Here is a 27,714-nt window from a genome sequence, read left to right as displayed (position 1 = left end):
CAAGCTCGCCAATTGTGATGTTTTTCGTCGTCACTGATCTCGGAGGCGTGCGGGTGTTATGAGAGATGGAGAGGGAAGAGGCATGGCAACACAGCAAACAGATTTTATTTACACGCGAACTCAAAAACCTCAAACCAAAAACTCAAATACACACTGAACTAAAACACAATGAATAAATAAACGCTAACAAAAATGCAGCCTAATGAACTAATAAACCTGCCCTTAACTTTGCCTACGTTAGTCCTAGGCCTTTCCTACCCCAAAGTCTGGCATCACTGGCCTACTGTTGTGGCGATGCAAGAAAGTCGTTCTTACGGAGTTCGTCCTCGTTGCTCGTCTTCTCCCGGCGGGGATCTCGTTGGGCCTTTCTTAATGTCGGTGCCTCCGTCGACCGTCGTATATTCGTTGCTGCCTTTCGGTCGGTCCTTCAACTCGCTCTTCTCGGGAGCCTGGATAACCCGGTCGCTGCTGCTGACGTGGCCGGGAGAGGTGACGGGTTAGGCCTAGCGACGTCCTCGGCCGCTGCTTCCGTCTCGCTCCTTTCCCGAGAGCCGACGTGGCGTTCCGGGGATCATCGAGCGTGCCGGTCTGCCGTAGAAGGGGGAGCCTCTCTGGGGTGCCTGGTCTTGTCGTGAGGAGCTGCAGCTCGTCCAGGAGCCTCGCCCGAACTTGCCGAGGTCGACGGCCACACCGTGGACGGCCAACGTCACGGACTCGGCCAGACCCCCAAGTCTCCCGTCGCCAGTGCGGTGCTGGCGATGCGACCTTCCTGGCCCGGAGCCACGTCGATAATACCAGCTCAGCCTCGCTTCTGCCTCGATTATGGCTCGGTTCACGCGCCTCACGCGCCTCGCGCCGTTCCGAACGCTCCGATCACATCGTCCTCGTCTTCTTTTATTTCGCCTCCGGCGTCTTACTCATGACAGTGTCGGCTGTTGGTCCTCTGCTGGTTCTTGATGCGCAGATGCGCGAGCTGTCAACCTTCTTCGGCACACTGCAAATAGGTGGCAATGTCGAGATTTTCTTCGTTGGTGACGTCTGGTAGCATGTCGTCAAGCATCGTTGCCGGGTTCCTACCGTAGACCAGGTGGAACGGCGCCATGTACGTCATTTCTTGCACGGCCGTGCTGTATGCAAAGGTCACGTACGGAAGGATGGCATCCCACGTCTTGTGTTTGACGTCGACGTACATTGCCAGCATGTCAGCGATGGTCTTATTTAGGCGCTCGGTCAGGCCATTCGTCTGCGGGTGGTAGGCGGTGGTCCCGCGATGGCTTGTCTGGCTGTATCGCAGGATGGCTTGAGTTAGTTCTGCCTTAAAGGCTGTACCTCTGTCGGTGATGAGGACTTCTGGGGCACCATGACGCAGGAGGATGTTCTCAACGAAGAATCTGTCTACCTCGGTGGCACTGCCTTTGGGCAAGGCTTTTGTTTTGGCGTAGCGGGTGAGGTAGTCCATAGCTATGACGATCCATTTATTCCCGGACGTCGACGTCGGAAAAGGCCACCGTAAGTCCATGCCGATCTGCTGGAACGGTTGGCGAGGTGGTTCGATCGGCTGTAGAAGTCCGGCTGGTCGTGTCGGCGGTGTTTTGCGTAATGAGGCACGATCAAATAAAAAGATTGATTTGACCTCAAGATGTCTAAACTGTAGCTTGACATAGCTCTAGCTGCTTCTAGCATGCTAGTAGACAACTTGTGCTTTCTGGGTGATTACTTTTACATTGTGATGCTCAGTTTTATCGGCTTTGATCTCATTTCTGCCGGAATAACTGTAATTTTAAATATATAGCTCATTTCTATGTGTTTTTGAACTTGACATGCGGACTGTTTTAATGAAATGTGAAAGTGACTGAGATTACCTCGATTCATACGGATTATGAACTGCTGCTTTGGCAACGGCTATATGTGTCAGAGGGGGTCATACCGCTAGAAGACACGGTCAAAAACGAGAGAACAGGACGAGCGGTTATATGTGATTGTGGTTACGTTTATGATGTGGTGCTCAACTTTACCGGTTTGATCTCATTTCTGCCACGAGTACTGGTGTTCTAAATATATGGCTCATTATGCTGCACGTTCGATAACCATGCATTTTCTTAATTGTTTGTTTCTTGCACTTTGCCTTGATTATATTATGTGCATTATGTTTCATAATAATTTTTATGAGATCCTGCAGTGATGCTTTTAACTCCAGGATTCGTATGGCATATTTTGCCATTTGCTCCGAAAACAGCAATAGCTGCTTCAAACTAACAGTTTTTTGGCTCTGAAAACACTTATGACTGCTCCAAAATGGCATTTTTTCTGCTCCAAAAAGTAAAATGTCACTTCTATCACTGCGAAAGGGACGGAATGGGCAACACTAGAATTACGGCAACTTAGTCCGCGGTCGCCATATTTTCGACACCGTGCATACGCCAATCAGTCCGAGAAATCGGATGAGACACTGTACTGCGCCGGAAACTTCAGTCACTGCCGTTTTAAGAAATTATTGCTTTGTCTGTTTTATGCGAAGACCATGGGTACTTGGACATTAACCTTTCAACGTTCGTAAATTTAAACGGATGCAAAACTGCTGGTCACACGCTTCGATTCTCGGATATGCGCGGCTGCTTGGTGTACATGTTTTGCATATGTGCAGGCCTTGAAAATGATTGTTTTGGTTATAGTGTGGTACCGCTTATAGTTCGAATATTCGCAACTCCAATAAATTGCGTTATAAGCTTTGTAGACTGTACATTGCAAGATAGTCTGAGCTCCTATTTTTCTCTAGGGTCATTTTTTATTTGACTGTCATTTGTGCTGTTGTGAATTCTTTAAAATTCACAAAGAGCGATGGAACGAAAAATCTTAGGACTAACGTTAAGAGACAGGAAGAGAGTGGTGTGGATCAGAGAACAAACGGGGATAGCCGATATTCTAGTTGACATTAAGCGGAAGAAATAGAGCTGGGCAGGCCATGTAATGCGTAGGAGGGATAACCGGTGGACCATTAAGGCCCAACCGCATGCACGCGATTTTCGAGCGACAGCGACAAGCGACGGCGACGAGCGACAGGTTTTGCCGTCGCGGAGGGCTATCCGTCGCTGTCGCTGGTCGTGTCGCCGGTTTCTGGCCAGCCAGAAAATATCGCTTGTCGCCCGGAAGTCAGCGCGACGACATCCGCTGGGGACAGCGATTGCACAACAACATGGCAGCAATCAGTCTGCCCGCTTCGATCTGAATTCGCTCTTGCAACTTGCTCTCTGCTGTGACAGCGAAAAATAAATAGTACAATCAGTCATCGCTTCACCTCATCGCTAGCTGAAGACTAAGTATCGGCGCTCTCTTGTCGTTATTATTGAGATCGGTTGTTTTGTTTTGACGCTGTTAGGCCTGAGACGCCACCGAGAGCCGAGAAAGTGTTTTAAGTTTTACTCAACAGATGGCGCCACGGCACCTTACGCTGGCGGCATGGGACGGAGTTCCACTGGGGATGCATGGGACAGATTTTCTCTGGGGATGATAGCATATTTTAGCTAGGTCTAGATAAAACATTGACCTTTTGATAAAATTGAGATTTCTTTACGCGCGCAAGATAACATTTATTCGCACAACAATGTAAATCCGTCGCTACTCTTTTTCGCGATGTCGCGTTCATGTGGTTGCTCCACTCCGCGACACGACAGCGCGACAGGGTGTGCCTGTCGCGTCGCTTGTCGCTGTCGCTTGAATATCGCGTGCATGCGGTTGGGCCTTTAGGGTTACAGAATGGATACCAAGAGAAGGGAAGCGCAGTCGAGGTCGGCAGAAAACCAGATGGGATGATGAAGTTAGGAAATTTGCAGGCGCAAGTTGGAATACGCTAGTGCAAGACGGGTAATTGGAGATCGCAGGGAGAGGCCTTCGTCCTGCAGTGGACATAAAATATAGGCTGATGATGATGATGATGATGAATTCTTTAAAGCTAGCATTGTTTACAAAGTGTGGTTTCCCTTGTGTTTCAGACACCCCGTAGATAGTTGCTTACCAGAGCCTCCAGTGTGGGTGAAGCCGCTTCACCAGAGGGTGCCATTCGCCGAACTGGTTGGTCATTGCTTTGTCCGGCTGGATTACAGTTACAGTAAAACGTTGTTACTACGAACACCACATTAACAAACTTTTCAGAAATCCCCTGCTGACTTCCTATAGTTTCAATGTAAAAAAATATTTCAGAACTACGAACTTCAGAATAATGAAATTTTAGAATAACGAACGTTAATAGACAGTTTTAGAATAGAGGCCCCAAATGTTTTCGGGCCCCGAAGAAATAGCGTCAAAGCCACTGCGCATGCGCGAGATGCAAAGTGCGTTTGGGTTTTGCATTGGGCACGCTATTTCAGTGATTTAGTGGGAGCCCCAAAAGCTGCCCCAAAAGCTTTGCGTCAACAAACATGGCGGCACCCATCGAAGTGGTGGCTCTAACAGCACACAACTGGGCTCGATTCGTGATGACACGAGAAGTTCGTTAGCTAGAAGTGACTGCGGTTATCGCTTTCTCTCAACAAACGTGTGTAATGAAGATTGAATCATTAGCTGCCGCTGATTCCAGATTCGATTGTCAATTTCATGGCTCGTAGGCCTAACCTGGATTAGCTTGGCTGGTGAAAGAACGTAAAGTTGGTTACACAAAATTAAATGCAACAAATCGCTTGCTGCTAATAGAATAACCTCTAAATCGTAATTAAATGCAAAAACACAAAAGTCAAATTACTCTTATAAAATGGTATAGTTTATTTTAATACTTATAATAGTTTTTCTTTGAAACTGTAGTGGTGCTCCAAGCGCAAGATGCTATTCGCAAATGCAAAGCCCTATTCTAAAACTCTTCACTCCTGCAAACCCAACACTAACACCCACAAAGCTCTTCAGGGCCCAAAAATTTGGGGCCCCTATTCTAAAACTCTCTATTCAGTACTCTGCCAGAACTCTGCCTTTCTTCAAATAAACTTCTCTCTCTCTCTTGTCATGTGAACAACACCTCAGTACTACGAACTAATATTCCGAAATCTGGGGATTCTTAGATTGCTGTGTAGTCTGCATGGCAGCCGGAAGAGTAGGCTAGCAGACAAGGCGCAGGAAGCAGACGCCGCGGTGCATGGGTTCGGAAAACCTGAGATGGCGCTCGAGAAAAACACGGGCAGGAAGTATTTTTTAAAAATCTCTTGCAGAGGCGACGACGCATCAGGTTTTGTAAGCGCATTCCCCACCCAGTAAAGTGTCGCCTAGCAACGGAGGCACGTCTCTTCCTTCTTTCACCTTTCTTTCTGCGCATGGCTCTTTTTTTTCTCGTTTCTTTCTGCGGCCGTACTAGCTACGCATGCAGAGAATGTAACCCACGTAACCTCCATACTCGCGGGGATACGCCGCGAGCATCCCACATGGTCGTACTTTGCACCTTCCAGTGTTGTTTGCGTGCGGTTTCGCTTTAAGTGGGATAGTTCAGGTGACAGTCGAGTGATACAGTTGCGGTGTTCTCGGCAAGAAAAAGTAAAGAACATACAGAAAGAAACATTGCACTTTGGAGGCGAAATGGAGCTACCTTTTGTTGGTAGTTTTCTCGGCGTCAGCGTCTGTTTTGCGCGTGCCTGTTATCATACGGTGCATCGGTAGTGCGTGGCGGTGGATGTATGGAAAACAGCTACAGCGTGAGCCTAGCGCCAAGCGACGTTTTCGTGGATAGCTCATGTGGTGACAACTTATGAACAGATGTGTTGATGGGCAGAATGGTTAATTTTGGGTCTTTCTCTATAACGACCTCTCAGAATAATGAGCAATTTACTGCAGTCCTCTGAAGTTCGTTGTATCGAGATTTTACTGTACTCGACAGCTCAGATGGCCACTGCCAGTACACTTATTAGGCGTGTTCATACTGTGACAGGAGGCAGCTGGTGTTCACGTGTATAGTTAAACACATTTTATGTCCCGTGGCAATGGCCTTATTGCACTCTTAGTATGCTTCACCGCATAACACCGCTGTATTGCAGTGGAGCTGACTTTCGGGAATCAGCTGTAATGTAACGCTTTAGACCCTTGCCGTGCTTTCCACGCTTCAACGTCATTGATGAGGATGTTCAAGGCATAGTCAGCGCCATTGCTGACAGCGACAAACCTTTTAAATGAAAAACACTGCACCGAACAGCAGAAGGCTCGATAGCGAACGTTGAAGCAGCTAGGCCTAATGAAATCGCAGAATGGCTACTACAGCTGCCAGTGGATTGGCGTACGAGAGCACTGGTTTCGGCCTATGAGATAATCAAAATAGCCGTCGTGGTAATTTCAATGAATGCCGTTTCGGAGCTGCGGTGACGGCAAAAATGAAGAGAAAATCGGATGGTGAAGGGTTAATTTCAGTCTCCGAAATTTCATGTGCCCTGATACATTCACTCTAAGGGGTACGTGGTGGGGCCGTGAAGGCATCCGAATTATCAGGCATTTCCGAAAATTTTGTTATTGACTCTACATAAGGCTGAAATGCAATGAGCTACTCCTTGAAGTTCCTTGGGAGATTTTGGCATACCAGAAGTCAGTCATTGAAGGCTGATTCCGAACCACTTCATAAATCACGTGACCCAGCCCTGCTGACCTTGAATTGGGTTTCGTGCGACACCTAGCTAGAACATTCATGAACTCCCTTGTCTTTGCCTGTATTATCTCTGTCGTTACCGGTGCCCGCTTCTATTTGTGACCTGGTGAAGTTGGCCACGTATTTTTCCATCTTGTGGTGTTAACCTTTCTGTAGTCCGGTGAATGCCATCGGCTTGCAGTGCAGTTGAAGTTCTCGTTTTGTTGTTTCCGCCTTAGGCGCACATTTCTTTCGTTTACGCCAAACTCGTGCTTTGAGGTTCGACGTTTTCTCTGCTTGCAAAAGGACCTTTCTTTTATAAAGGTTGCAGTGTAGTGGCTTCGCTTGGAAAGTGCCATTGCGCCTCGAGCACATGCTTTTCACGAGGTTACGGTGGCTAGGACTAGATCCCAGTACAACGCTTTCAGACACAATCGCTCGGAATGAGATGCTTCAAGAAAACAAAATAGCACATGCCAATTTGTTCGCTGCAAGTCTGTCGCCATGAGGTGGTGTTAAGTACCAGGTGGTTGCAGCTAAACTACATCCTCAAACTAAGCCAACCCCTTCTGTCGTTAGTAGTTACTTTTTAAGGGGGGACGCAGGAATTGATTCGTGAGAAAAGTAAAAAAAGGTCACCATTTTGGAAGTTGAAGATTTGCAGACGGTGAACCCTTTTCTATAATGTCTCCCAAAATTTAAGCAGCAAACTGCCTTTAAGTATGACACATAACTCTTACATCAGGTCTGGCAGCGAGACTTTGATGCAAATCGTCGAAAAAAATGCATTTTTCAAGTGCACGTATCTCTGCAACTACGTTCTGCAACGCAGCCATCTTGCTGTCATTGGAAAGCACGCTCTGCCACCTCTCCTTCCCCACAGCATCTTTCTAGTGGAGGGAGAAGCAAATGCACAAAAAAAAGTTTCAAGGTCCCACTTTTATGTTCCGGCCCCTGATTGGCTGCTTGTGTCACATGAGCTATCAGACTCCTCATTGGCCAGACCTAAGGTATCCTGCTCCTCCACGTGTTGGTGTCTGCTCTTTATCCTGCGTACCGATCTGTTTCACCTTGCACAAGCGTGTGCCATCACTGTGTTAAGAATTGGAGCTGTTCGTTGTCTGCGATGTCGACCATGGCTCCGCAACTTGGAAGCTGACATATGCGACCAAGCACCGCTTCAGCCGTCATAGCGAGAGTCTCCGAACATTTGATCAGGGAAGGAACTTGTTTGTGCTTGTGTTACTGCAAGTGAAAACTTGATTGCACCCCCACTCGCCTGACAGGTCGGACACGCTTTGCCTGATACATCGAGCGCTAACAGCCCAGTGCAAAGTTCACTGCTTGCAATTATCAGTTGCACCATTCCGGTAATGTCTCTTGTGGACTCGACCAACGTAAGTGGAACGCTAGACTCCACTTTCCCGGCGCCATTCCGTGAGTGTACCGACCACGCGGTCGTGTCCGTTGCAGAAGAGGACCACATTGGTGCCGCTTCTTTTAGTTGCTACGTTTAGTTGCTTTGTAGAGACGCTGCACACAAGCATGAAACATACTAACTCAAGGAATGGAATAGCTGTGCGAAACGACAACATCATCGGGGACATTCAGAGGGCAGTCATGGTGGCACTCCATCACATGACATGAACTGATGATTAGGAAAACCATAGTTTTTGTCCCCCAGCACCTACGAGCATGGCGGCAGTGGCTCAAGAAGAGCCTCAGCCTACCTGCAAGTACAAGCTCAGACGTCATGTAGCTGCAGCGATGCTGCCAATTTTCCGGTGGCCTTCTGAGCCTCAACTGCTGGAATGCTGCAAAGGGAGGAAGACGCAGAAAGCAGCAGGGAGCTTGCTCAGTAATCTGGTCCATCCTGACAAAAGACGAAAATGCATCACCGATAGCTGCAGAAAAGGCTGTCAGTGAAGCAGCGTGCCATTTTAATAGTGGCATTCTTCTTGCCTACACCGCATTGTTTTTCACTTGCCATACAACCTGCAAGACATGCCCTTCGTCCAGCCGCTGAAAAAGATGCCTACCGCAAAAATAAAAGCTCAAAAGGCACTCCAGACGGAAGAGAATAGAGCCAATAGCCACGAAGCCAACCTGACACAGGACTATGAGAGTGATGGCCACTTTGCAGAGAAAGGTCTTCGTTCTGCAGTGGACATAAATATAGGCTGATGATGATGATAACTTCGAGTGCCTTTTTCTCAGAACTGTATTTTGACCCATATGCCGTGCTTGCAAAGCTAATATCTCTGCAACTGTTGCAAATATTTTAACGCCATCTTGTTATACTCTTCAGACAATGCTGCACACTGTGACATTCCTATTTGTTTACCTTACACCTTCTATATCTTAAGGCCTCATTTACTTTAGTTTGCATCTGTTTAAATGACTTCGCAAATAATGTAAATTAAAAATGATCTTGCTATGCAAAAAGACATTGGTGAATGTCACGGTGTGAAGCATGCGTTTGAGAATATTTTCAAAGCTCAATGGGGACTTCTGTCATAATTCCCAAGCTCCACAGGCTTCTTGCAAAAACCAAAATGAAAAAGGTTGTAGTCAGAAGAGTTTTCAAGATAATAAGTCATATTTACAGAGATTGGTAGTTGTTGCACTGCCAACACGTGTACGAAATTTCATAAATATTGCTTTATAAATGAGGAAGTTGTTCCTGATTCCCATGGTCCCCCCTTAAAGTATCGGCCTAGATTTGAGTAAATACGGTAACAATTGCTGAACTCTCACGACATATTGCGAATTCTGCATTTACAACTTAGTGACTTGTCTTGGCTTGTCTAGAGATTTTAGCGCAATCCATCTTAGAAAATTGTCCAAGTTGAATTGAAAGCTTATTTTGGGTCATCTTCGTTTACGTTATACAGTAGAACCCCGCTGTTACGTTTTTCACGGGACCGTAAAAAAAAAAAAGTAAGAGCCGGGAAACGCAAGAGCCAGGAAACAGGAAAAATTGAGAAATGGGAGTAGTGTTGAACTGCACACAATATTATTTTAATTCTTACGTGCGACAAAAAGTAGTTTCGCCCGACAGCCGAAGTATCGATTGCGGTGAGCTATATACAAAGTAAGAATAGTAGTTTTGTCGTCTGTATAAACTTGTAAACGTTCGGTTATTAACTAATTAACAAACATAGTGTCAGCGCCCACAGGCAAACATGAACACATCACACTCGATGAGCGCGGACACGCGCAGTTAAGCGCCGCTGCAGAAGCGAGCGAAGTGACCTTCGTGCTGTTGTCTATCGCTTCAACTGAGCGCCGAGAACACGCAGCACGCACAAAGCCACGAGCCGCCGACGCACCTACACTGCGTAGAATCTACCCCCACGCAGATCGCTTTCAAGATAGGGCCCGCGGGACCGCGCGCGCGCCGCCGCGCAGTATGATGCCAGAGCACAACGCTGCCCGCTACCCCCCCCCCCCCCCCCTCGCTCCCTCGCTGGTGCCTCGAGCGCAACGGAAGGAGGTGCGCTTCCTCTCTGCTTTTCTTTCGCGCGCGAGACGCGGTCGTCGGCTCCCCTCGCACGCTTTCACTCGCACATACAGCATACGGCGCGCGGCGACGTATGCTGTATGTGCGAGTGAAAGCGTGCGAGGGGAGCCGACGACTGCGTCTCGCGCGCGAAAGAAAGCATACGGCGCGCGGCGACGGCGTTATCGCCCTTGGACTTTATACGGAACATCTATGAGCCAAAACCAATTTTAGGGCCGCAACGCGTCATAGAAATCATCTGTAGATAGCAAAAGCGGATATAAAAGGCCATACTTTTGCTGGCGGAAACCGAAAATACGTAATAAATGTCGCCCCCAGCACTTTGGGCGGCCAATGCCATCGTCAAGCAACCAAGCCAAGCGACATGAAAAGTCAAAATGGCCGCTCGGGCCTGCGCGGTGTGGCAGTTCGCAACGTATGATGCGGGAACGGTCCCACAGTTGCGACGTAACAGCGGGGTTACCAATGCATTGGGTTCTATGGGAGCTGTGCCGGGACCGGCCGAAAACGACGTAACAGCCGGGAAAACGCAGCACCCGGGAACGTAACAGCGGGGTTCTACTGTAATAATTAGTTATCTATTTATTGAATCTGGGACCATAAACAGCTTGGTGGCTTTTGTGTGGTGCACTACGGTACAAAATGAATTGTGTATATAGCAACAGAAAAGGCATAATAAAAACACACACAAAGAAGCATAATGAACAATGCGTGGAGCAAAAAGAAGTGAAACAGAGTGACAGCATTTAAATGACATAGGCCCAATTAACATAAACTATGCATACCCTGATAGACACATACATACAAACTAACGAAAAGTAAATGAAAGGATGGATTGATAAAATAATGGTGGAAAAAATAGAGAGGTTGCTCATGGCTCGACACAGAGCTCGACCGTGTATCTTGACATAGGGCTGAGCCACGTGGTTAATAACATCATCAAAGACGTGTTTAAGCAGGGACATGGCGATTAGAGATATAATACTTAGTTTTATGTCAAATTCAAGTAAAGTACACTGTTAAGTTTTTTAAAGCTCATTTAAAACGTGCAACTATTTTTTATTGGTCAAATAATTATGGAGATATTTAAACATTCATTACTATTATTTGTGGACACAATAGGTAAAAAAATCTAGTCAGAAAGCTGTAATTAATGCATAAGTGGACAGCTGAATGTTTGAGGAGTGAAGTGCTGCAAGTAGTTTTCAAATACAACAAGAATTGGCAATTTAGCAGCTTATCAAAATTAAATGTTCATAGCGCAGCGAGAGCACAAGAACAAAAGAAAAAAATTATAGGAAAATATAAAACAAGTACCTGCTTGCAGCAGTTGAAGCTTTATGGCATTTAGCTTCATATAGCAAAAACATTTACAGCTCTAGCTGTCCTAGATCTTGAGATATTGTTGCCACAAACAAGCAGGGAGGGTGAAAAGCTCATTTTGTACAAATTGCAAAAAACACACACAACTTCATTTATTCATGAAGATCATGAAATACCAGCCGTAACAGGCTAGTATTCCCCTGGAAGATAGCTAGCTTTAGAACTGTTCCCTGTGTGGCACTTTTTCAAGGCTAGATTCATGTTTTCAACCGATGCACGCTTCCGAGCTGAAGCCTTCATTCGCCGCAGGTCTGTCTCATTCATGCAGTCAATGCTTACTTCGCTGGGGTTGAGGCTCAGCTCTTCGAGTATAGACGCCGATGCTGACGTTGCCTGTATTGAATTTTAGCACGGCCTCTGCCACAGCCGCCTCTAAAGCGAAGAGCGAGACATGGCGTTCCTTTGGTGCAAGGGACCAGATCAATGAGTGGAAGCTGTCATTGCCATTTTGGGTCTTTCCCCGTTGGCACCTTTCAAGCAGTTTCTTCTCACTCAAGCGCTCATATATCTGGAGTAAGGCCTGGCAAACATGAGGCAAGTTGTGAGGGTGTTTCGGTACAAGCTCGCCCCTGGCCTGTACAGCATTTTGACAGCACCAGGAGTTGGGGCCTGTTGGGCAAAGTGTATGGTTTGCAGCAGTGTCGTTGAAGGTGATGTGTACTGCCTTCCTTGTGCACGCCATCCACATCCTTGTGTGTTTCCAGTGCCCTTCCGTAGTACAAGCTCAGCCGTGGGATAAGGTCCGCTTTCAGCTGACCCTTTCCACCAAGGCTCTGAAGGCCCGAGGCTTTATGCTTTGTTACAAGGTTGCGAAAAGCTGTGCCTATGTGTTTTTGCACATGATGCACGCAATCCTCTTGCAAGGCAGGGTATGTGCAACTGCCCCCACTAATGAGTACAGTGATGTAGCAAATGTTGTGCCGTTAGAGGGACCTTCTGAAATGAATAGGGGTGGCCCCACTTCCATTTCTCCTGACTTCTTGTCAATGTTTTTCTGGCACCATCACTGGTGACAGGCCTCAATCTTCAAAGGAAGGATTATCTTGCTTGTGGCCCCTCTCGCATGCAGCGCAGAAATTGCTGTAGACAACATAGTCAATAACAAAACCCGTGAACAGTTCACTCAAGGTGCCGATGTGTGATAAGTGTCCGCGGGTCATCCATGATCCATCGTACGAAACCGCAATGTTTCTGAGGTTGCTCAGGCACAATGTGCCAGCTTTCCCTTGACGTAGCCTTGCCATGTCTTCGTTTGGAGCAGGGATTTATACGCACCCCTCCAAGAGGATCCCGACACCCCCCAAAAATATTCGAGACCAACGCCCCTGCCTCCCTTCTTACAGACAGCCACTCATCCTGGAAAAAAATTACGCTGATCTTAAGTATTCCCAATATTGGAAATGCAAAAAACGAAGAAAAGAGGAATATCTGCGGTTTGTGGACCAAGCCAACATGATGCACGCCAAGAAACCACGTCGGGTATTGTAAATTCGTGTGAGTTGACACGGTCCAACTATATGATACGTTATATTTTGTGTAGTCCCAGGTTTTTAAAAATAATATTTCGTGAATGTGGCGGCCACGGTGGCCCTAGTCATTTCTTTGGATATTGTATGTACAGGAAAGAGCGTTCACACTTATGTAAGTAAAACAACGTGGTAAAAAGAGCGCCAGCCCCCTTAACCTCTCCCCCCTCCCCCCACCTTTTGCTCAAAAAAAGATATAACCTATAACTTCGTATCCACACACCCCTGCACTATGGTGCCCCCCCCCCAAAAAAAAATTGAAATTCTGGGTAAACTCTTGGTGTGGAGTCCGCGATGGCTTATGTTAATCATAGCGAACGCATCATTGAGGGCTGTGTAGTGATTTCCAATTGCCTGCATGGCGCGAGCGACGCGAACGTTCACAGCGAACGGGTTCACTTTTTGTGCACTGCGAAGACGTGGCGAGCTCCAATTCAACCACACCACACCGCAGTTCATGCACTTCAGAAGCAACTTGACAGCGAGTCCGTAGTCATGCTCCTATCTGACTATATTTAAGTCCCAACTGCAGATTTTGCAATTGGCCAGTGCAAGCATAGCCTACCTCATTGAAACTGACACAGTCCGTCAACGGGGCGCGCCGAGGCATCGGTGCTATCAGCCAGCAAATCTCGCTTCCTCTCCGTCGCGGTAGTTTTGATATGATAGGCGCTGGAGTTTTTCTTTCGTTTTTCTTCCGCCCTCTTTCAATTCTGCGGGCCACACAAACTTCGTGTCATGACGCACGCTTTCTTTGGTATCTCCGGCAGGCGAAGTGGGCTTGTTAGGCCTAGGCCTACATCAGAGTTCGTCAGCGGACGCGACGGCTTTGACGTTTTGCTCGGTTGCAGAGCGCTTCTTGCAGTTCTCAATCAGTGTGCATTGCGCCTCTCCTGTACCAAACATGTTCATCATGTGGAATTTCCTTCCTTAACAGGCCATCGCATGCACTGCGTCACTAACACAGGGGCCGTAGAATAAAAAACCACTGGGGCAATATGGCGGATGGCTGACTGAGGGCAGCAGACTGGAAAGAAATTCCATCAATCGAATGGTGCCCATCAAGTCACGTGCGCTCAACAACGAATAAGAGGGTGCACTGGGAACTTTCTTTGGCGCAGTAATTGAAGAAAGCCAATGGCCGCGTAGAGCCTGCATTGGCGGGAAATTGAGGAAAAAAAGGCCGCTCTTTGAAATGAGACCAAGATGTCCATGCTACAATGCGTGAAACGGCAGCTGCATTTCGCAGAAGTGCCGTTTTAGTATACATTTCGGCTCAGATGTTACTAGTATTAATAAAATGAAGCCATGCTATGGTTAAATACAAATCTAATAGTTAAGAAACTCAGTCTAGTTGTGTAAAAATGGCTGTAGATTTCGAAAACACCATTTTCACAAAGTCTGTTCTTTCGCGATTCTTTTGTCCCAAAGGCCCGTGTTCCCCCTTAAATGACATGAATCTACATTGCCGATGTCAAGGAGGTTAATTGTATATCATTTGCTAGCAGTTCAATGGACTCTTGAGGGTGTTGGATGGGTAAAACAGTGAACACCTGCAGTAGTGACTTTCATAACTGATGCTAGAATATTGAGGCATGCAAACTGGATGGGACAGCAGCAGTAGGCAAAGTCTGGACCATAGGTCGGCAGTGTGGGAGAACACTCACTCACACTCACTCACCATAATTTTTTCCAGGCCCCGCACTCACTCAAGTTCACACTCACCTCCACTCACACTCACAGCACTCACTCGCACTCGCACTCACTTCCACTCATACTCACTGGCGCTCACTCGCACTCGCACTCACCTCCACTCACACTCACAGACTCGCACTCGCACTCATCTCCACTCACACTCACAGGCACTCACCTGCACTCACACTCACTGGTACTCACTCGCACTCACCTGCACTCGCACTCATTGGCACTCACTCGCACTCACCTGCACTCACACTCATTGGCACTCACTTGCACTCGCACTCACCTGCACTCACACTCACTGGCACTCACTCGCACACGCACTCACCTGCACTCACACTCACTCACACTCAGTGGCACTCACTCGCACTCACTGGCACTCACCTGCACTCACACTCACTGGCACTCGCTCACTCGCACTCATATACACTCACATTCACTGGCACTCACTCGCACTCACCTCCACTCACACTCACTGGCACTCACTCGCACTCACCGCTTTGAAATGAGTGCGAGTGTGAGTGCACTCATGAGTCAAATGTGCGACGCAAAAGAGCAAAAGCCACGCTAAAACGCCGCACTTCGTTTCCAACTGAAACGAAGTGCGGAGTCTGCATTGTGTAGGCATCAACGGAAATCGTACGAGGAAATCTTTGTGCCTATTTATATCTTTATAGCCTTCATTCTTGTGTTTAGCACTGCATTGGCTATGTGCCATCATAACTGCGTTGTCTCAATCTATGATCGCGTCTATAGCGATCATACTTTTCTGTGCAATGGTTGGAGTAACAGTTGTTTTGTCTTGACTCAGTGCACGCATTGGCCCCATGCCTTAGGAACTGCATGGCAGCACCATCTTTGATTACGTTGATAGCAACCATGGTTTCGTCCTGCAATGGAAACAGTAGTTTCGTTTTGACTAAATGCAAAGGCTATGTGCGCAATCTCATTAACAGCGAGAAGAGTGCCGGCTACATTGTGATGGACATCTGCTAGCGACCAGCTCACTGGTGCAAAAATTATCGGGATTTGTGCACGGTAATGAAATGCGTGTCTCGGATCAAGACATGTGACATGGCTGCACTGAGAAGAAAGTCATGAGGCCTTCGATGCTGCGAACGCTAATCAGATTGACAATTCCAGCTTTTGCATGCTTTTGTGGAAAATAGACACAACATTTGCTGATTTATTCAGTAAATAAAAGCCTGTTGATACAGTAAGCATTTGTTTATTCTTGTATTGAAACCCTCGATAATTAGAAGTTTGTTTCATTCGCGTATTTTTTTTTTAGGTCCCGTGAAGTCAAAATTAACCAGGTTTTACTGCACTGCTAGGCAACCTGGACATGGAAAAAAATCCTGCGCTTGTGTAGTTGAAATCCAGCGCTAATGCACCTATACTAACGTGAAACCTGGGGAAGTGCGAAGCAGTGATGCGCCGGTGCTGGAGTAGCGCTGGAGGGAGGAGCAATCGAGGGCTTGTGGGGTGGTGGCGCCCTCTCTTGCGCTGCGCTGGTACTAGTATGGCATTTCAGAATGGATTTTAACGAGTTTCTGCTAATTATTTCACTTAATGCTTGATTATTCCTGTCTTTTAAATTGACCCTGTTTTAGCACTTGCTTTTGAGCGTGGTCACAACAGAGCACGCATGATGGACGCTGACAGCCCAGGCCCCTAAAGTGCTTCACACTTTGAAACATTGCCAAAGCGGGCAAGGAAGTAGACACAGACCGCAGAAACCACACAACATATGCTATTCCATCTATGCCTGCGAGGACAGTAATAAAGTCTTCTTACTCGTGGTTTTGATCAGCTACCAACTTGCTCAGCTAGTAATTTCAATTGTATTGATATAGTGTCAATACAGCACAGCCACCGAATTCTTAAATAACATTGTGCGTGCGCTGACCAGATGATGCGTCAGGGCCTTGCAGAGGGGCAGATGTGTCGCTGTGAATGGAAGAACATAGATGATACGCTGTGACTAGCATGAGCTTTAAAGGGGCCCTGAACCACTTTTTATCGAAGTCGAGAAGTGCATTTGAAGTTAAATTAGGCAATTTCAGAAATGCTGTGCTGCAAAAAGTACTTCAATGCGTCCAGCAGAAGCTCAGTTATTAGCAATCAAACCTCGCGCTAGCGGTGCTTGCACTCCTTTTTTGGTGACTTGCGCTGCGAAGGCTACGGTGGAGTGGGGCGTGCCCACAACGCGCCTACTGAATGTCACCGTGGCATGCAGTTGAAATTCGATTTTCGATGGTAATGTAGATGCCACCATTTTGAATTTTGCTGCTTATGACACGCCAAATGCTGTTCTCCTGTGTGCGCTGCAGTGCCCTCAGTTAGTGGACTCCGCGCGCCACCCTGCGGTGTCCGTGGTATCTATGCTACGTAGCAGACTGCAGCAACATGCAACTGCAGTGCATATGCGCAGCGCTTGCTTTGCGCATGACGGTGCTTGAGTGCCCGCTCGTGCTCATATGCTCCAGTCTGGTTGTGCTACTTGGGGTGGTCTGGCTTTCTCCTCCTCCAGCTTCACTGAGGGATAGCAGCCACATCAAACTTGCACATTTTGAAGCGCTATCAATGCATAGGGAAGTGTGCCAAGGCGTCTAACCAGGAACGGCCAGGATTGAGCGTGCGCTGACAGGCATGCCTATGGTCTGACCTTAAGTTTCACGTGGTTCCAGTTAGTTGAAATTTGTCGAAATTAGCGGGACCCGATAGTTACGACATCGAATCGCAGGGCGACCAAAGTTTAATTTCCAAGCAGCCGCCCGTGGCCGAGCATGAGCAGACGTTAGTTGGCTTCTTCCAGAAGGGCATAATTATTATCCAAATTTGGAATCAGGTTTTTGCTTACTTCAGCTTGTTTATTAAACTGCGTCAAGAAATATACACAGTTACAGTAGGAAGAAGCACACTGATCCAAACACCCTCCTTGATTGATGTCAGCTATGGGCCAATAACAGTTGCTTATGGGAATTTGCTATATTAGGAAATAAAGCACATTACAATGAAGCACTTTACAATGAAACCTCGTTACTACAAACACCACATTAACGACTTTTTCAGAAATCCCCTCCTGACTGCCATAGTTTCAATGTAAATATTTTAGCACTGCGAACTTCAGAATATCGATCGAACTTTTCAGAATTAGAATTGTAATTTAGTTTCTGTGTAATGCTAACAATGCCTCAGACTACAAATTAATATTCAGAAATATGGGGATTCTTAGATTGATGTGTACCCTTCACGACAGCCGGAATAGTAGGCTGGCTGAAAAGGCGCAGAGATCGGATGCCATGGCACATGGCTTTGGAAAACCTCAGACGGCATCGGATGAGAAAAACGCAGGTAGGCATCAGGGGACTTACCTTAAAGAGGCACAGTTAGAATGCAGACAAAGAATGCACGGATAACGCAAGCAACCAGAAAATTGTCTGCAACAACAGCTTCTGAAGAGGACACATGGGAACGATGGCGAGTGTTTCAGTTTGCTAATTATGTCAGAAAAAAAAGCACTACAGCAACATTTCTTTCATTTACCAAACACAACATTGGTAGTAAAAATAAGTTTCCTGGGGAGATCGTCATAGTGTGTGTGGTATTCTTTGGAGTTACTTATTTTCTAAAATACAGCAGTCTTGGTTTCGAGGGTACAGCATAGGCTTCGTAAGCAATGATTACAAAGAATGCTAAACTCTTTATGACAATTGCCCAGTGGAGAGTTTCTGCCGTAACTTTTTCTTTCTTCAATTGCGGAGGCGACTATGCATCAGGTTATGCGAGCGCATGTTCCACCCAGACAAGTGTTACCTAGCAACTGAGGCATGTCTCCTTTCTTTTTGCACACGCCTCTCTTTTTTGCACTTCTTTCTGTCACTGTAACCGCTAGAGCACTGCACGGGCCTGATTTTTCGGCCCGAGCCCGGCCCGGGCCCGCTTTACGAGGCCCGAGCCCAGCCCGTGCCCGGGCGTACATGACCGAGACCAGCCCGGGCCCGTGGTTCCAAGCCCGGGCCCGGGCCCGGGCGTTTATTACTAAGCTTAGCTAGGGCCCTCGTGTGCATGACCAGGCCCGGCCTGTAAGAAAAATTTTTTTTTTACTTACGGATTGTAGCGTATCTGTCAGCCTCACCTTCTCGAGGTTTAATCAGCTCAGTATATAAGCAATAAAACTCCAAAATCGTTGTTTCTCCCACGGGAACATCAGTAATCCAGCCCATTGCCTGTGCTACTATTTTTCTGGTGCTGCGCATGCACTTACCTTGATTTGTATGATGTGGTTCTATGATATGCCATTTAGCATGCAAATATACAGGGCGTTTCATTTTAGCTGAACCAAATTTTTAAAGATTGCCTGTGGCAGATAGAACAGTTATAATCCTTGATCTAAACTACTTGATGAGGCGCGGCCATTACTTCCACGAGAAATCAAAATGCCTAATTGAAGAATTACCATAATTATGCTAATTAATGTTTTAATTAATTATTTTATGGCACGTCTTTCAATCTACGAATTGTAGCAGCCGAGTTCGCAAGGCATATCCACTTGGAACAAATTCTCAGGACTAAACCAGTTTCGAGTTAATAATTTTCAATGTGTCCGACGAAATCAGTCAAATCAAATCAATTTATTGTCCAGTTTACATGCTGGACGGTCGTTTTGGACTAAAAGCTACATATGTAGCTTGACGTGACCCATAAGACCAGGCAAGGCAAAAGTACAGCAAACAGTGTGTACACATGCACAATAATTTACATATATTTCCAGGTATCGCTGGAATTCCTCATAAACAAAATAGCCATGAACGGAAAGACAAACAATATTTGCGTCATGGCAAGTTAACAGAATTGGAAAAAGTTTTAACAGAATGCATTTTAAACAAAACTACAATAACAATACTAGCTATACAAAACAACGCAACACCAGCTATACAACCTAGCATGAGACTGAATTTTACAAGATCAACATTTGCTAAGAAAACGAAACAGGATTTACAATATATACTCAGAACCATGCACAAAGGCAGAATAATAATCACATCAGATACATTACAAGCGACCAGAGTGTCAGCTGAGTTCTTTCTTACTGAAATTACCGCCATTTTTGTATCTGTTCAAAGTGAATGGTAGGTAATGCATTAACAACTGATGCTTATAGAGTGTTCTGAAGTATAGAATTGACCATATCTCAGGATTTCTTGTGTTTGGATTAATGCGACGACGCTCTAAGGAGGCTAATTGTTTTATGTAGTTCCAAGCTAATTCTGACATGGATGGCCTAATGGATGGTCAAAATGCCTAATTGAATATTTAATATAATTACGCGAATTAACTTTTTAGTTAAATATTTTACGGCACATCTTTCAATCTACGAATTATAGCCGCTGAGTTTGCAAGGCGTATCCACTTGGAACAAATTCTCAGGACTGAACCAGGTTTAAATTTATTATTTTCTGTGTCCAACGAAATGCATGGGCGTTCCAGTTAACTTTTGGGGAAAACGCTGTTTTATACATTGAAGCGCAAAAGTAACTGGCCTTAGTGCTAAAATAATGTTATAGTATCGACACTGGTAATAGTGCGATCGCAAAAGCGGTAACATGAAAATGGTTTGAGGTGTGGTTCTTTGTATAATTTATTTTTCCTTACGCGAAAACCATGTTTGTTTTTGCGGAAAAGAAAAAAAATTAGCGTAGCTTGCACTGGGCGGCGCAAGGCTAAAGAGACAGCGGAGATGATGGGCACCTAGCTAGTCCTGGCTTTTGGGCTAGACTAAGCACTACCAAGTCATCCCCAGCATTTCCCGTATTTTATTTATTATTGATTGATTATCGATTAGCTATTGATTGGCTATTAATTGTCTATTGCAAGATATTGGCCACGTATTTGGGATAGGCTAAGCACTACCAAGTTATCCAAATGTATTGAATATTGATTCATTATCGATTAGCTATTGATTGGCTGTTGATTTTCTATCGTAAGGTATTGGCCACATATTTCGGCTAGGCTAAGCACTACCAAGTCATCCCCAGCATTTTCGGGAATTTATTGATTATTGATCGATTATTGACTAGCTATTGATTGGCTATCAATTGCCTATCTATAGGCAATTAGTCCCCACCATTCTTAGCTAGACTTATCCAGGCTCAGCTTCGCTAGTTCACAGGTGTATGTGCTATTGCGCTTGAACCCTTTCTGCACTGCTGCCAGGATCGGCCCACATTTTTGGATTCGGCGGACACATTAGGCCCGGCTGAAACAGCTCCACTGTTAAAAACGAGTACTTCATCTGTTTTACTATTTTCTTTGATAAGATATAGTCATGTGATAAGATATACAGTCAAGAGAGCGGTGTGGATCTGAGAACAAACGGGGATAACCGATATTCTAGTTGACATTAAGCGGAAAAAATGGAGCTGGGCCGTCCATGTAATGCGTAGGATGGATAACCGATGGACCATTAGAGCTACAGAATAGATACCAAGAGAAGGGAAGGGCAGTCCAGGACGGCAGAACACTAGATGGGGTGATGAAGTTAGGAAATTTGCAGGTGCAAGTTGGAATCAGCTAGCGCAAGACAGGGTTAATTGGAGATCGCAGGGAGAGGCTTCGTCCTGCAGTGTACATAAATATAGGCTGATGATGATGATGACAGTCATCTTGCACGTGTCACTTCAGCTTGGCACAGAATGCATTGAACAATGCAATGCATAACGGTCGCGTGTGCTCGAAGGCCTACTTAGGCCCTTCAGTGAGGGGCCCCGAGTCTGGCCCGGGCCCGTGGCTTCAAGCCTGAGCTCGGCCCGGGCCTGTGGCCTCAAGCCCGAGCCCGGCCCGGGCCTGCGGCTTTAAGCTTGGGCCCGGCCCGAGCCCACTGACAAACGCTTCGGACAGCCCGGCCCGTGGGCTGGGCCGGCCCGGGCCCGTGCAGTGCTCTAGTGACCGCTACATGTATAGAGAAATGTAACCTCTGTGCTCGCAGAGATGCCACAGGGTGGCACTTTCCGGATGGTGTTGTTTACATGCACTTGCACTTTGGAATATTTCAGGTGTCCGCCTCGAGCGAGACAGTTGCCGTGTCCAGGGCAAGGAATGTAAAAACAAACAAACAAAAAGAATCATTGGCAACATGGAGCTTCCGCTTTGTCGGAGGTGTTCTTGGCGTCATCGTCTGTGTTGCGCGCGCCACTCTTACTCATACGCCCCTCTTATGCCACTCATATACGGTGCTTTGGTGGTGCGTGGTGACGAGAAATATATGGAAAACAGCAACAGTGTAGACCAAGAGCCAACAGCGATGTTTTCGGGGATAACTGATAACTGCTGAACTGATAAACACATGGGCAGTATGTCTAATTTTGGGGCTTTCACTAAAACGATCTTTTAGAATAATGAAAAATTTGCCGCTGTCCCCTGAAGTTCGTTATATGAAAATTGCACTGTATGCAGCACTCACCCAATATTAAAAAATTGAGTGGCTGTACGTATTCAATTTGTTAAGCAGATTACACACCTAAACAGATGAAATGGTATAACGAAGTCAAGGAAAATTTCCGGGAAAAAACTACTCAGGGAAATACTGTAGTAACTGTGAATTAGGGTTATATCTGCATTTACCTTCATCTTTTAAAAAGGAAGAGCCAGCTGTAAAGAAAGCTCATCTTAGTACTTTCTGAAATATTGCATGCAATACATAATATGCTAACTTATACAGACTTCCTCTTTGCACCAGAGCAGTAAGTTATTGCTCCAAAGCATTGTTTATTTTTGTTTTGTTTGCTGCAAACAGCAAATCTTTCTGTCCCGAAAGCAGCATAGATTTCTGCTCTGAACGGTGATTTCTTTTCTTCTCGAAAAGACCAAGTGCCGCTTCCATCACTGCATAGACTGTCTGCAATCTCAAAAAGACAGAAAAATTATTTTATCTTCTCACTGCTGGTTTACACATGACAGCTGCGCGCAGCTGCGTTTACGCCATGTGTTCACAGAGATAGCCTGGCTGTGTACCGTAGTCTATTGCGACTGCCATGGGGTGCCAGGACGAGCTATTTTGCCACCGAGAGACACTCAACCCTCAAGACTCTCAATGTTGCCGAGACAGTACACGGGACTTTGCTTACGTATTGGTGCAATAACTCCACTTATAATTGAATGACTAAATTTTTCCACCATGACATTCGTTAGATGACGTCCTTAAATAGTGAGGCCATTCTATTAGTTAGGAAACTGCTTCAGGGCCCCTTGTAAAATTCATCCCAAATGATGTGCGTTTTCACCTGTGTCAGAGGTGCAAGAAAATTGTCCTGTCTTTTGTTCTTTGGTGTGCATCTTGATACTGCTGCATCAATACATTGATTGCTTCGTGAGCTTTTCTTGCTTGCCGACACTTGGCTGTCTCGCAGGAACTGTGCGCCCTGGAACGTCAGCAGCCTCCTGCTGTGCAGCCAGCTGTGGCATTGCCAGTGTCCCCTGGTGCAGACACCAGCAACAGTGTGGCCCTACTGTGGCCCAATCGCTGGTTCTGCGTTGCTGCTGCTGGAGACCTGAGGTACTCAAGCAATACACATGTATTGTGCTGGATGATATGGGGCTAGGAGTTTGGCGAGGGTACTTCCTTCGACTGGCTTTTGCTTAACCATGTTGATAAAGTGCAAAGCCAAACTGTGCTGCTATGTGCTGCAGTAATATCTTGTTAATTCAACCCTTGCTAATTGTAAAATTTGATAATTCGGAATTCGCCTCTGGTTTCAGCAAACCCATTGGCAATTTTCATCATCGCGAGGGTGTTCCTCAGTCACGCAAAGATGGTGACTGGATCTGCGACTCCGTTGGTGCTCAGCTTGAGCGCTTTCACATTTCCCTAAGTGCGATATTCAATTGCAGTGTTTTGTTAAAAGCAAATGGCCTGTGCTGACCAAACACTTTGTGGCTGGCTAAGGCTGCACGTTGGGCTTTGTGGTATGGAATGCTGAAGGCCTTAGGCATAGCGCTCCAGACATTGGACAAAAAAGGAGCAAAAAAGCAGCACTGAACACATACGCGAATGGCACCCGAGCACTTCAAGGATAATTTGAACTGCTCTGTTTGTCCTGGCAAAATTATACGTATTTAAAGAGAGAAACACTCCATCGAATTCGATCTCCAAAAACCATGCAAAGGTTGTTTCGTTCCTTAATGTCACGTGCTGTAAACATGAGGAAAGACATGCCGAACCATAGCAATCTGAGCAGCACGCCCTTTCTCATCTAGCTTAAGGGGGGACACTGCTATTTAAATAATCTTTTTTTCCTGTAATAAAACTCATCCCTCTTATTGATATTTTTCTGCTGATTTCAAATATGTACTTAGCTTTGGTGTAGGTGAATTAGTTCCTAAGATAATTAACATTTAATTTTCCTTGCTTGAGGCTAGAATTAAAAATAAATGGCACAATAAAAATTTATTTGTAAAGCATGGTTAGATAGCATATGGAATAAAGTATAGCAAACTTTTTTTATGTGGACCAATAATACAAAGCCCATCGAAAATAAGCCAACAAAATGTGGCAACCATGTGGCACAAGATGTAGCAGAATTAACTTCTGAAATGAAAACTAAGCTATCCTTCATCGAGTACACATTAGACTTCATTCTGCAAAAAGAATTTTTGTTCTAACTTTCTAGGTGTTGAGATATCGAGTCCTCAATGTTGCATGGAGCCAGAAATTTGAGTTTTGAGAAAAAGTACAAAGAACAAACAGCACAAAATTGAATGAAAATTAACAAATGTTTTACACATACTTACACAGGTACATTCCTAATAACCACCAAAAATGTAGTCAACTGCCTGCTGCTGTCCAAATGTCGTCTCTTCAGTGCCCCTCGAACACTTTCGGCCAAAGCATGCTTCCGAGCACATTCATTTTCTCTACGTCCGTCCTTCTCAGCGATCCGTCTGTCACTCATTGGGCTAGGCTTCAGACTGAGCTCATTCAGGATTGCTGCCGACGTCCTCCTGTTGCCTTCGTTAAATCGCATCACTGCCTCTGCCAAAGCAGCTTCCACAGTGAAAAGTGATGCATGTCATTGCTTTAGTACAAGTGACCAGATTATGGTATGTAAACTCTCGTTATTGTTCTGAGTTTTACCCCTCTGGCACCGCTCCAGGAACTTCCTTTCTGAGAGGCGCTCATAGGTGGGAAGCAGTGCTTTGTGCACATGAGGTGGCAAGTTGTACCTGTGTTTGGGAGTAGGCCCACCTCGGGCTGCTGCTGCATTCTGATGGCACCAAGAATCTGGGCTTGTTGGGCCCAGACTGTGATTAGCAATTTTATCATTGGACATAATGTGATGTGTCACCATCACAGCCTTGTGAGTTGCCTCTACATTTCCGTTGTGTGATTTCAGCGCCCAACCTTAGTAAGAGCTCGACATTGTTATGAGGTCCCCTGTGAGCCTTCCTTTGCACCAAGGTTCTCTGTCCCCTTCTATTTCGTGATCAAGTTGTGCAGGGCTGTGCCCATGTGCTTTTGAACGTGATAAACGCAATCTTCTTTTTTGATCTTGATGTAACCGTAGAGATAAGCCTCTTGCAAATCAAGCAAAGTGCAGCTATCGCCATCAAATAACACTGTTGTGTAGCAAAGGCCATTCTTCTTGAGAGACCTCTCGAAAGGTAGGCCTGCTTGTACTCCCATTTCTCCAGCCTTGTTGTCTGTGTTCTTTTCGCATAAATGGCTAGCCCTCCAAGCTGTGTACACTGGGTCGTGCTTCCTTAGTCCCCGCTTGCAGCCAGCACAAAAATTGCTCAAAACATAATCTAGCATGAGACCCAAGAAAAGTTTGACAACTGCACCTACCCCTATATGGGATGAGTGTTCACGCATCATCCATGAACCATAAAAAAATACGGCGATGCTGTTAGTGTTTCCAAAGTTCAGTGCATTGTATAGTTCCTGAAGCGACTGTGCACTTTCAGTCATCATTTCTTCGGCCGCGCAAACTGCTGTACGCGTCAATTTTTTTTTCAGATAGTTCTGCCACGTCTTTTTGGGGAGACCGCGTTTCGAAATGTTCATCACTGAAATAACGTTAAGTGCTGCCTGCTGGTTCCCAGATCTCTGCATAGCACGCACTGCCAAAATATTTACAAGCAGGTTCATCGCTCGATTGCCGCTTACGCGCGGCGTGCTCCACGCGGACGCGATGACTCCCCAGTTTAAACATAAGAGAGTGTTTCACAGTGAGGCCATATTCTTGCTCAGCTTTGTTGGATGCAACGTTACCGCTAGCACACGTTGTTCACTTTACAAACTATTTCAAATTCAAATTGACGATTGTGAAGACCATCTTGTCAGGCACATTGTCGACCATGCCGCTATCGGGATGAAAACAATCTGATTTCTGCTTCGCCGCTACTGTTGACGCGAGTTCCTGGAATTTTTCCTCGGTTCTAATCCTGTTCTACTCCAAATCGGAAGGCTGCAGTATGACCGTGCCATGGCGGACGGCTTTGAGAGCTGGCGCACACGCTGGACTCTCACTACGGTGGCTAGATCGGTAGGTGTGCTGTCTGCCGGGCATGAAGAGTAGTTGAGTGCTTCTCCACATCATGACGACAAAATTGGCGCTGCGGTCAGAGGTTTGTCGCAGGCGGTGCGTGTCTGCTGCTGTGGCCGTTTTGCAGTGGAACTTTGGCGCACTTATCTGTGCATTTAAACTGGAAGCGGTCTTTAAGTGGCATAAGACGCAGTTACGAACTTTATCAATGCATGTCAGGTATTTGAATGGCAAAAGTATCATATTTGAGTCGTCCGTCAGCTGCCTCTTCCCAGATCGAGAGGTAAAATATATAACCTGTGTTGACAATTCTAAAGATCTTTCACGTAAGTCTATTAATAAGGAAAATCATTGTGAATCAGAGTAATAGCTTTGCGGAAATTCCAAGGCAAGAGAGACGAAAATTTGTATTTCGAGACAGCATATATACAGGAGCCTAAGAGGGGCGAGTGGCGGTGTCATTCGCGCACGAAGTGTGCGTTCTCGAGACCGCGTCGTCGGATTGTTTTTGTTTTAATGAACGTAGAACACTGTCGAATAAATATTAAGATTTAAAGAACCAGAGTGTCTAGTGTAATTTCTTTGCACTGTTGTATGTTATTGTATGAGGTAGGTACACGAGAGCAATAAAATTCTATGTCATGAGTAGACTAGCTTTCGGTAGAGCACCCGCCTCGGGTGCACTTTCTTATAGAATGCAAAAAAATGTATGTCTCTTGATCATTATATACGTATATTTTAATGTATTACTCAAGCTTTGAGCACACACATGCACCAACAACACTACGAAAAAAGCTATGACAGCAAACAAGGTTTAGGAAGTACAGCACTGCATCGCTGCGGTCACATGACATGTCGTAATTTCATGTGCTTTTTCTTTTCTCATGTGCGTTCAGACGCCTAGTTCCTGCTCTCTACAAGAAAGTGAAGGCGTATTATGGAATAAAATATGGTAATTTTATTTGTAAGTTCAAATTTGTATTGCTCACAGCCAACCATTCCTGGAGGCTACAGCAGGATGTAGGATAAAAAATCTGCTAGGCTCTCATGCCTTAGTGCATTTGCACTGAAACAGTGGCAACGTATCTTCTAGAGACGTCACCATCTTTTTTACACTATCGAAAGGACACGTCAGCACACCCATGTTCACGTGAACTGTCAGCTGATGACTCAGGAGGAAGGGCTTGTCCTACTGGCATGAACAAAGCAGTAGAACATTCCGTACACTTTGCCTTTGCTGCGAACTTCCTGGCCATATAACCGGCCACATAAAAGATCAGCTTGGCATCACTTTTTTCTGTTGCCATGCAGCTGAGGTCAATTTCACAGGCACTGAGCACCTCGTGCGCTGCTTGTGGCATATTTCACAGCATTTTTATTTCTGCGCTAAAACACTCTTCTGCTGAAGCCGAAATCACTTCTTAATAAGCACAGCTAGGTACCTCTGTAGGC

At 45.9% G+C, this 27,714-nt stretch overlaps 1 protein-coding gene across 1 annotated transcript in view; it reads left to right on the top strand.

Annotated features, from left to right (window-relative positions):
• LOC119437522 (uncharacterized) overlaps positions 1-27,714 on the top strand; it is a 478,366-nt gene that overhangs the window by 66,691 nt on the left and 383,961 nt on the right. Inside the window, exon 6 of the mRNA XM_049660653.1 lies at positions 23,128-23,273. Within this exon, the coding sequence (XP_049516610.1) occupies positions 23,128-23,273 (146 nt within the window). The remainder of the gene's footprint in view (positions 1-23,127; positions 23,274-27,714) is intronic.

Source organism: Dermacentor silvarum, chromosome 1 (assembly GCF_013339745.2).
Source record: "Dermacentor silvarum isolate Dsil-2018 chromosome 1, BIME_Dsil_1.4, whole genome shotgun sequence".
NCBI lineage: Eukaryota > Metazoa > Arthropoda > Arachnida > Ixodida > Ixodidae > Dermacentor > Dermacentor silvarum.
This window is presented reverse-complemented; position numbering and strand designations above follow the sequence as displayed.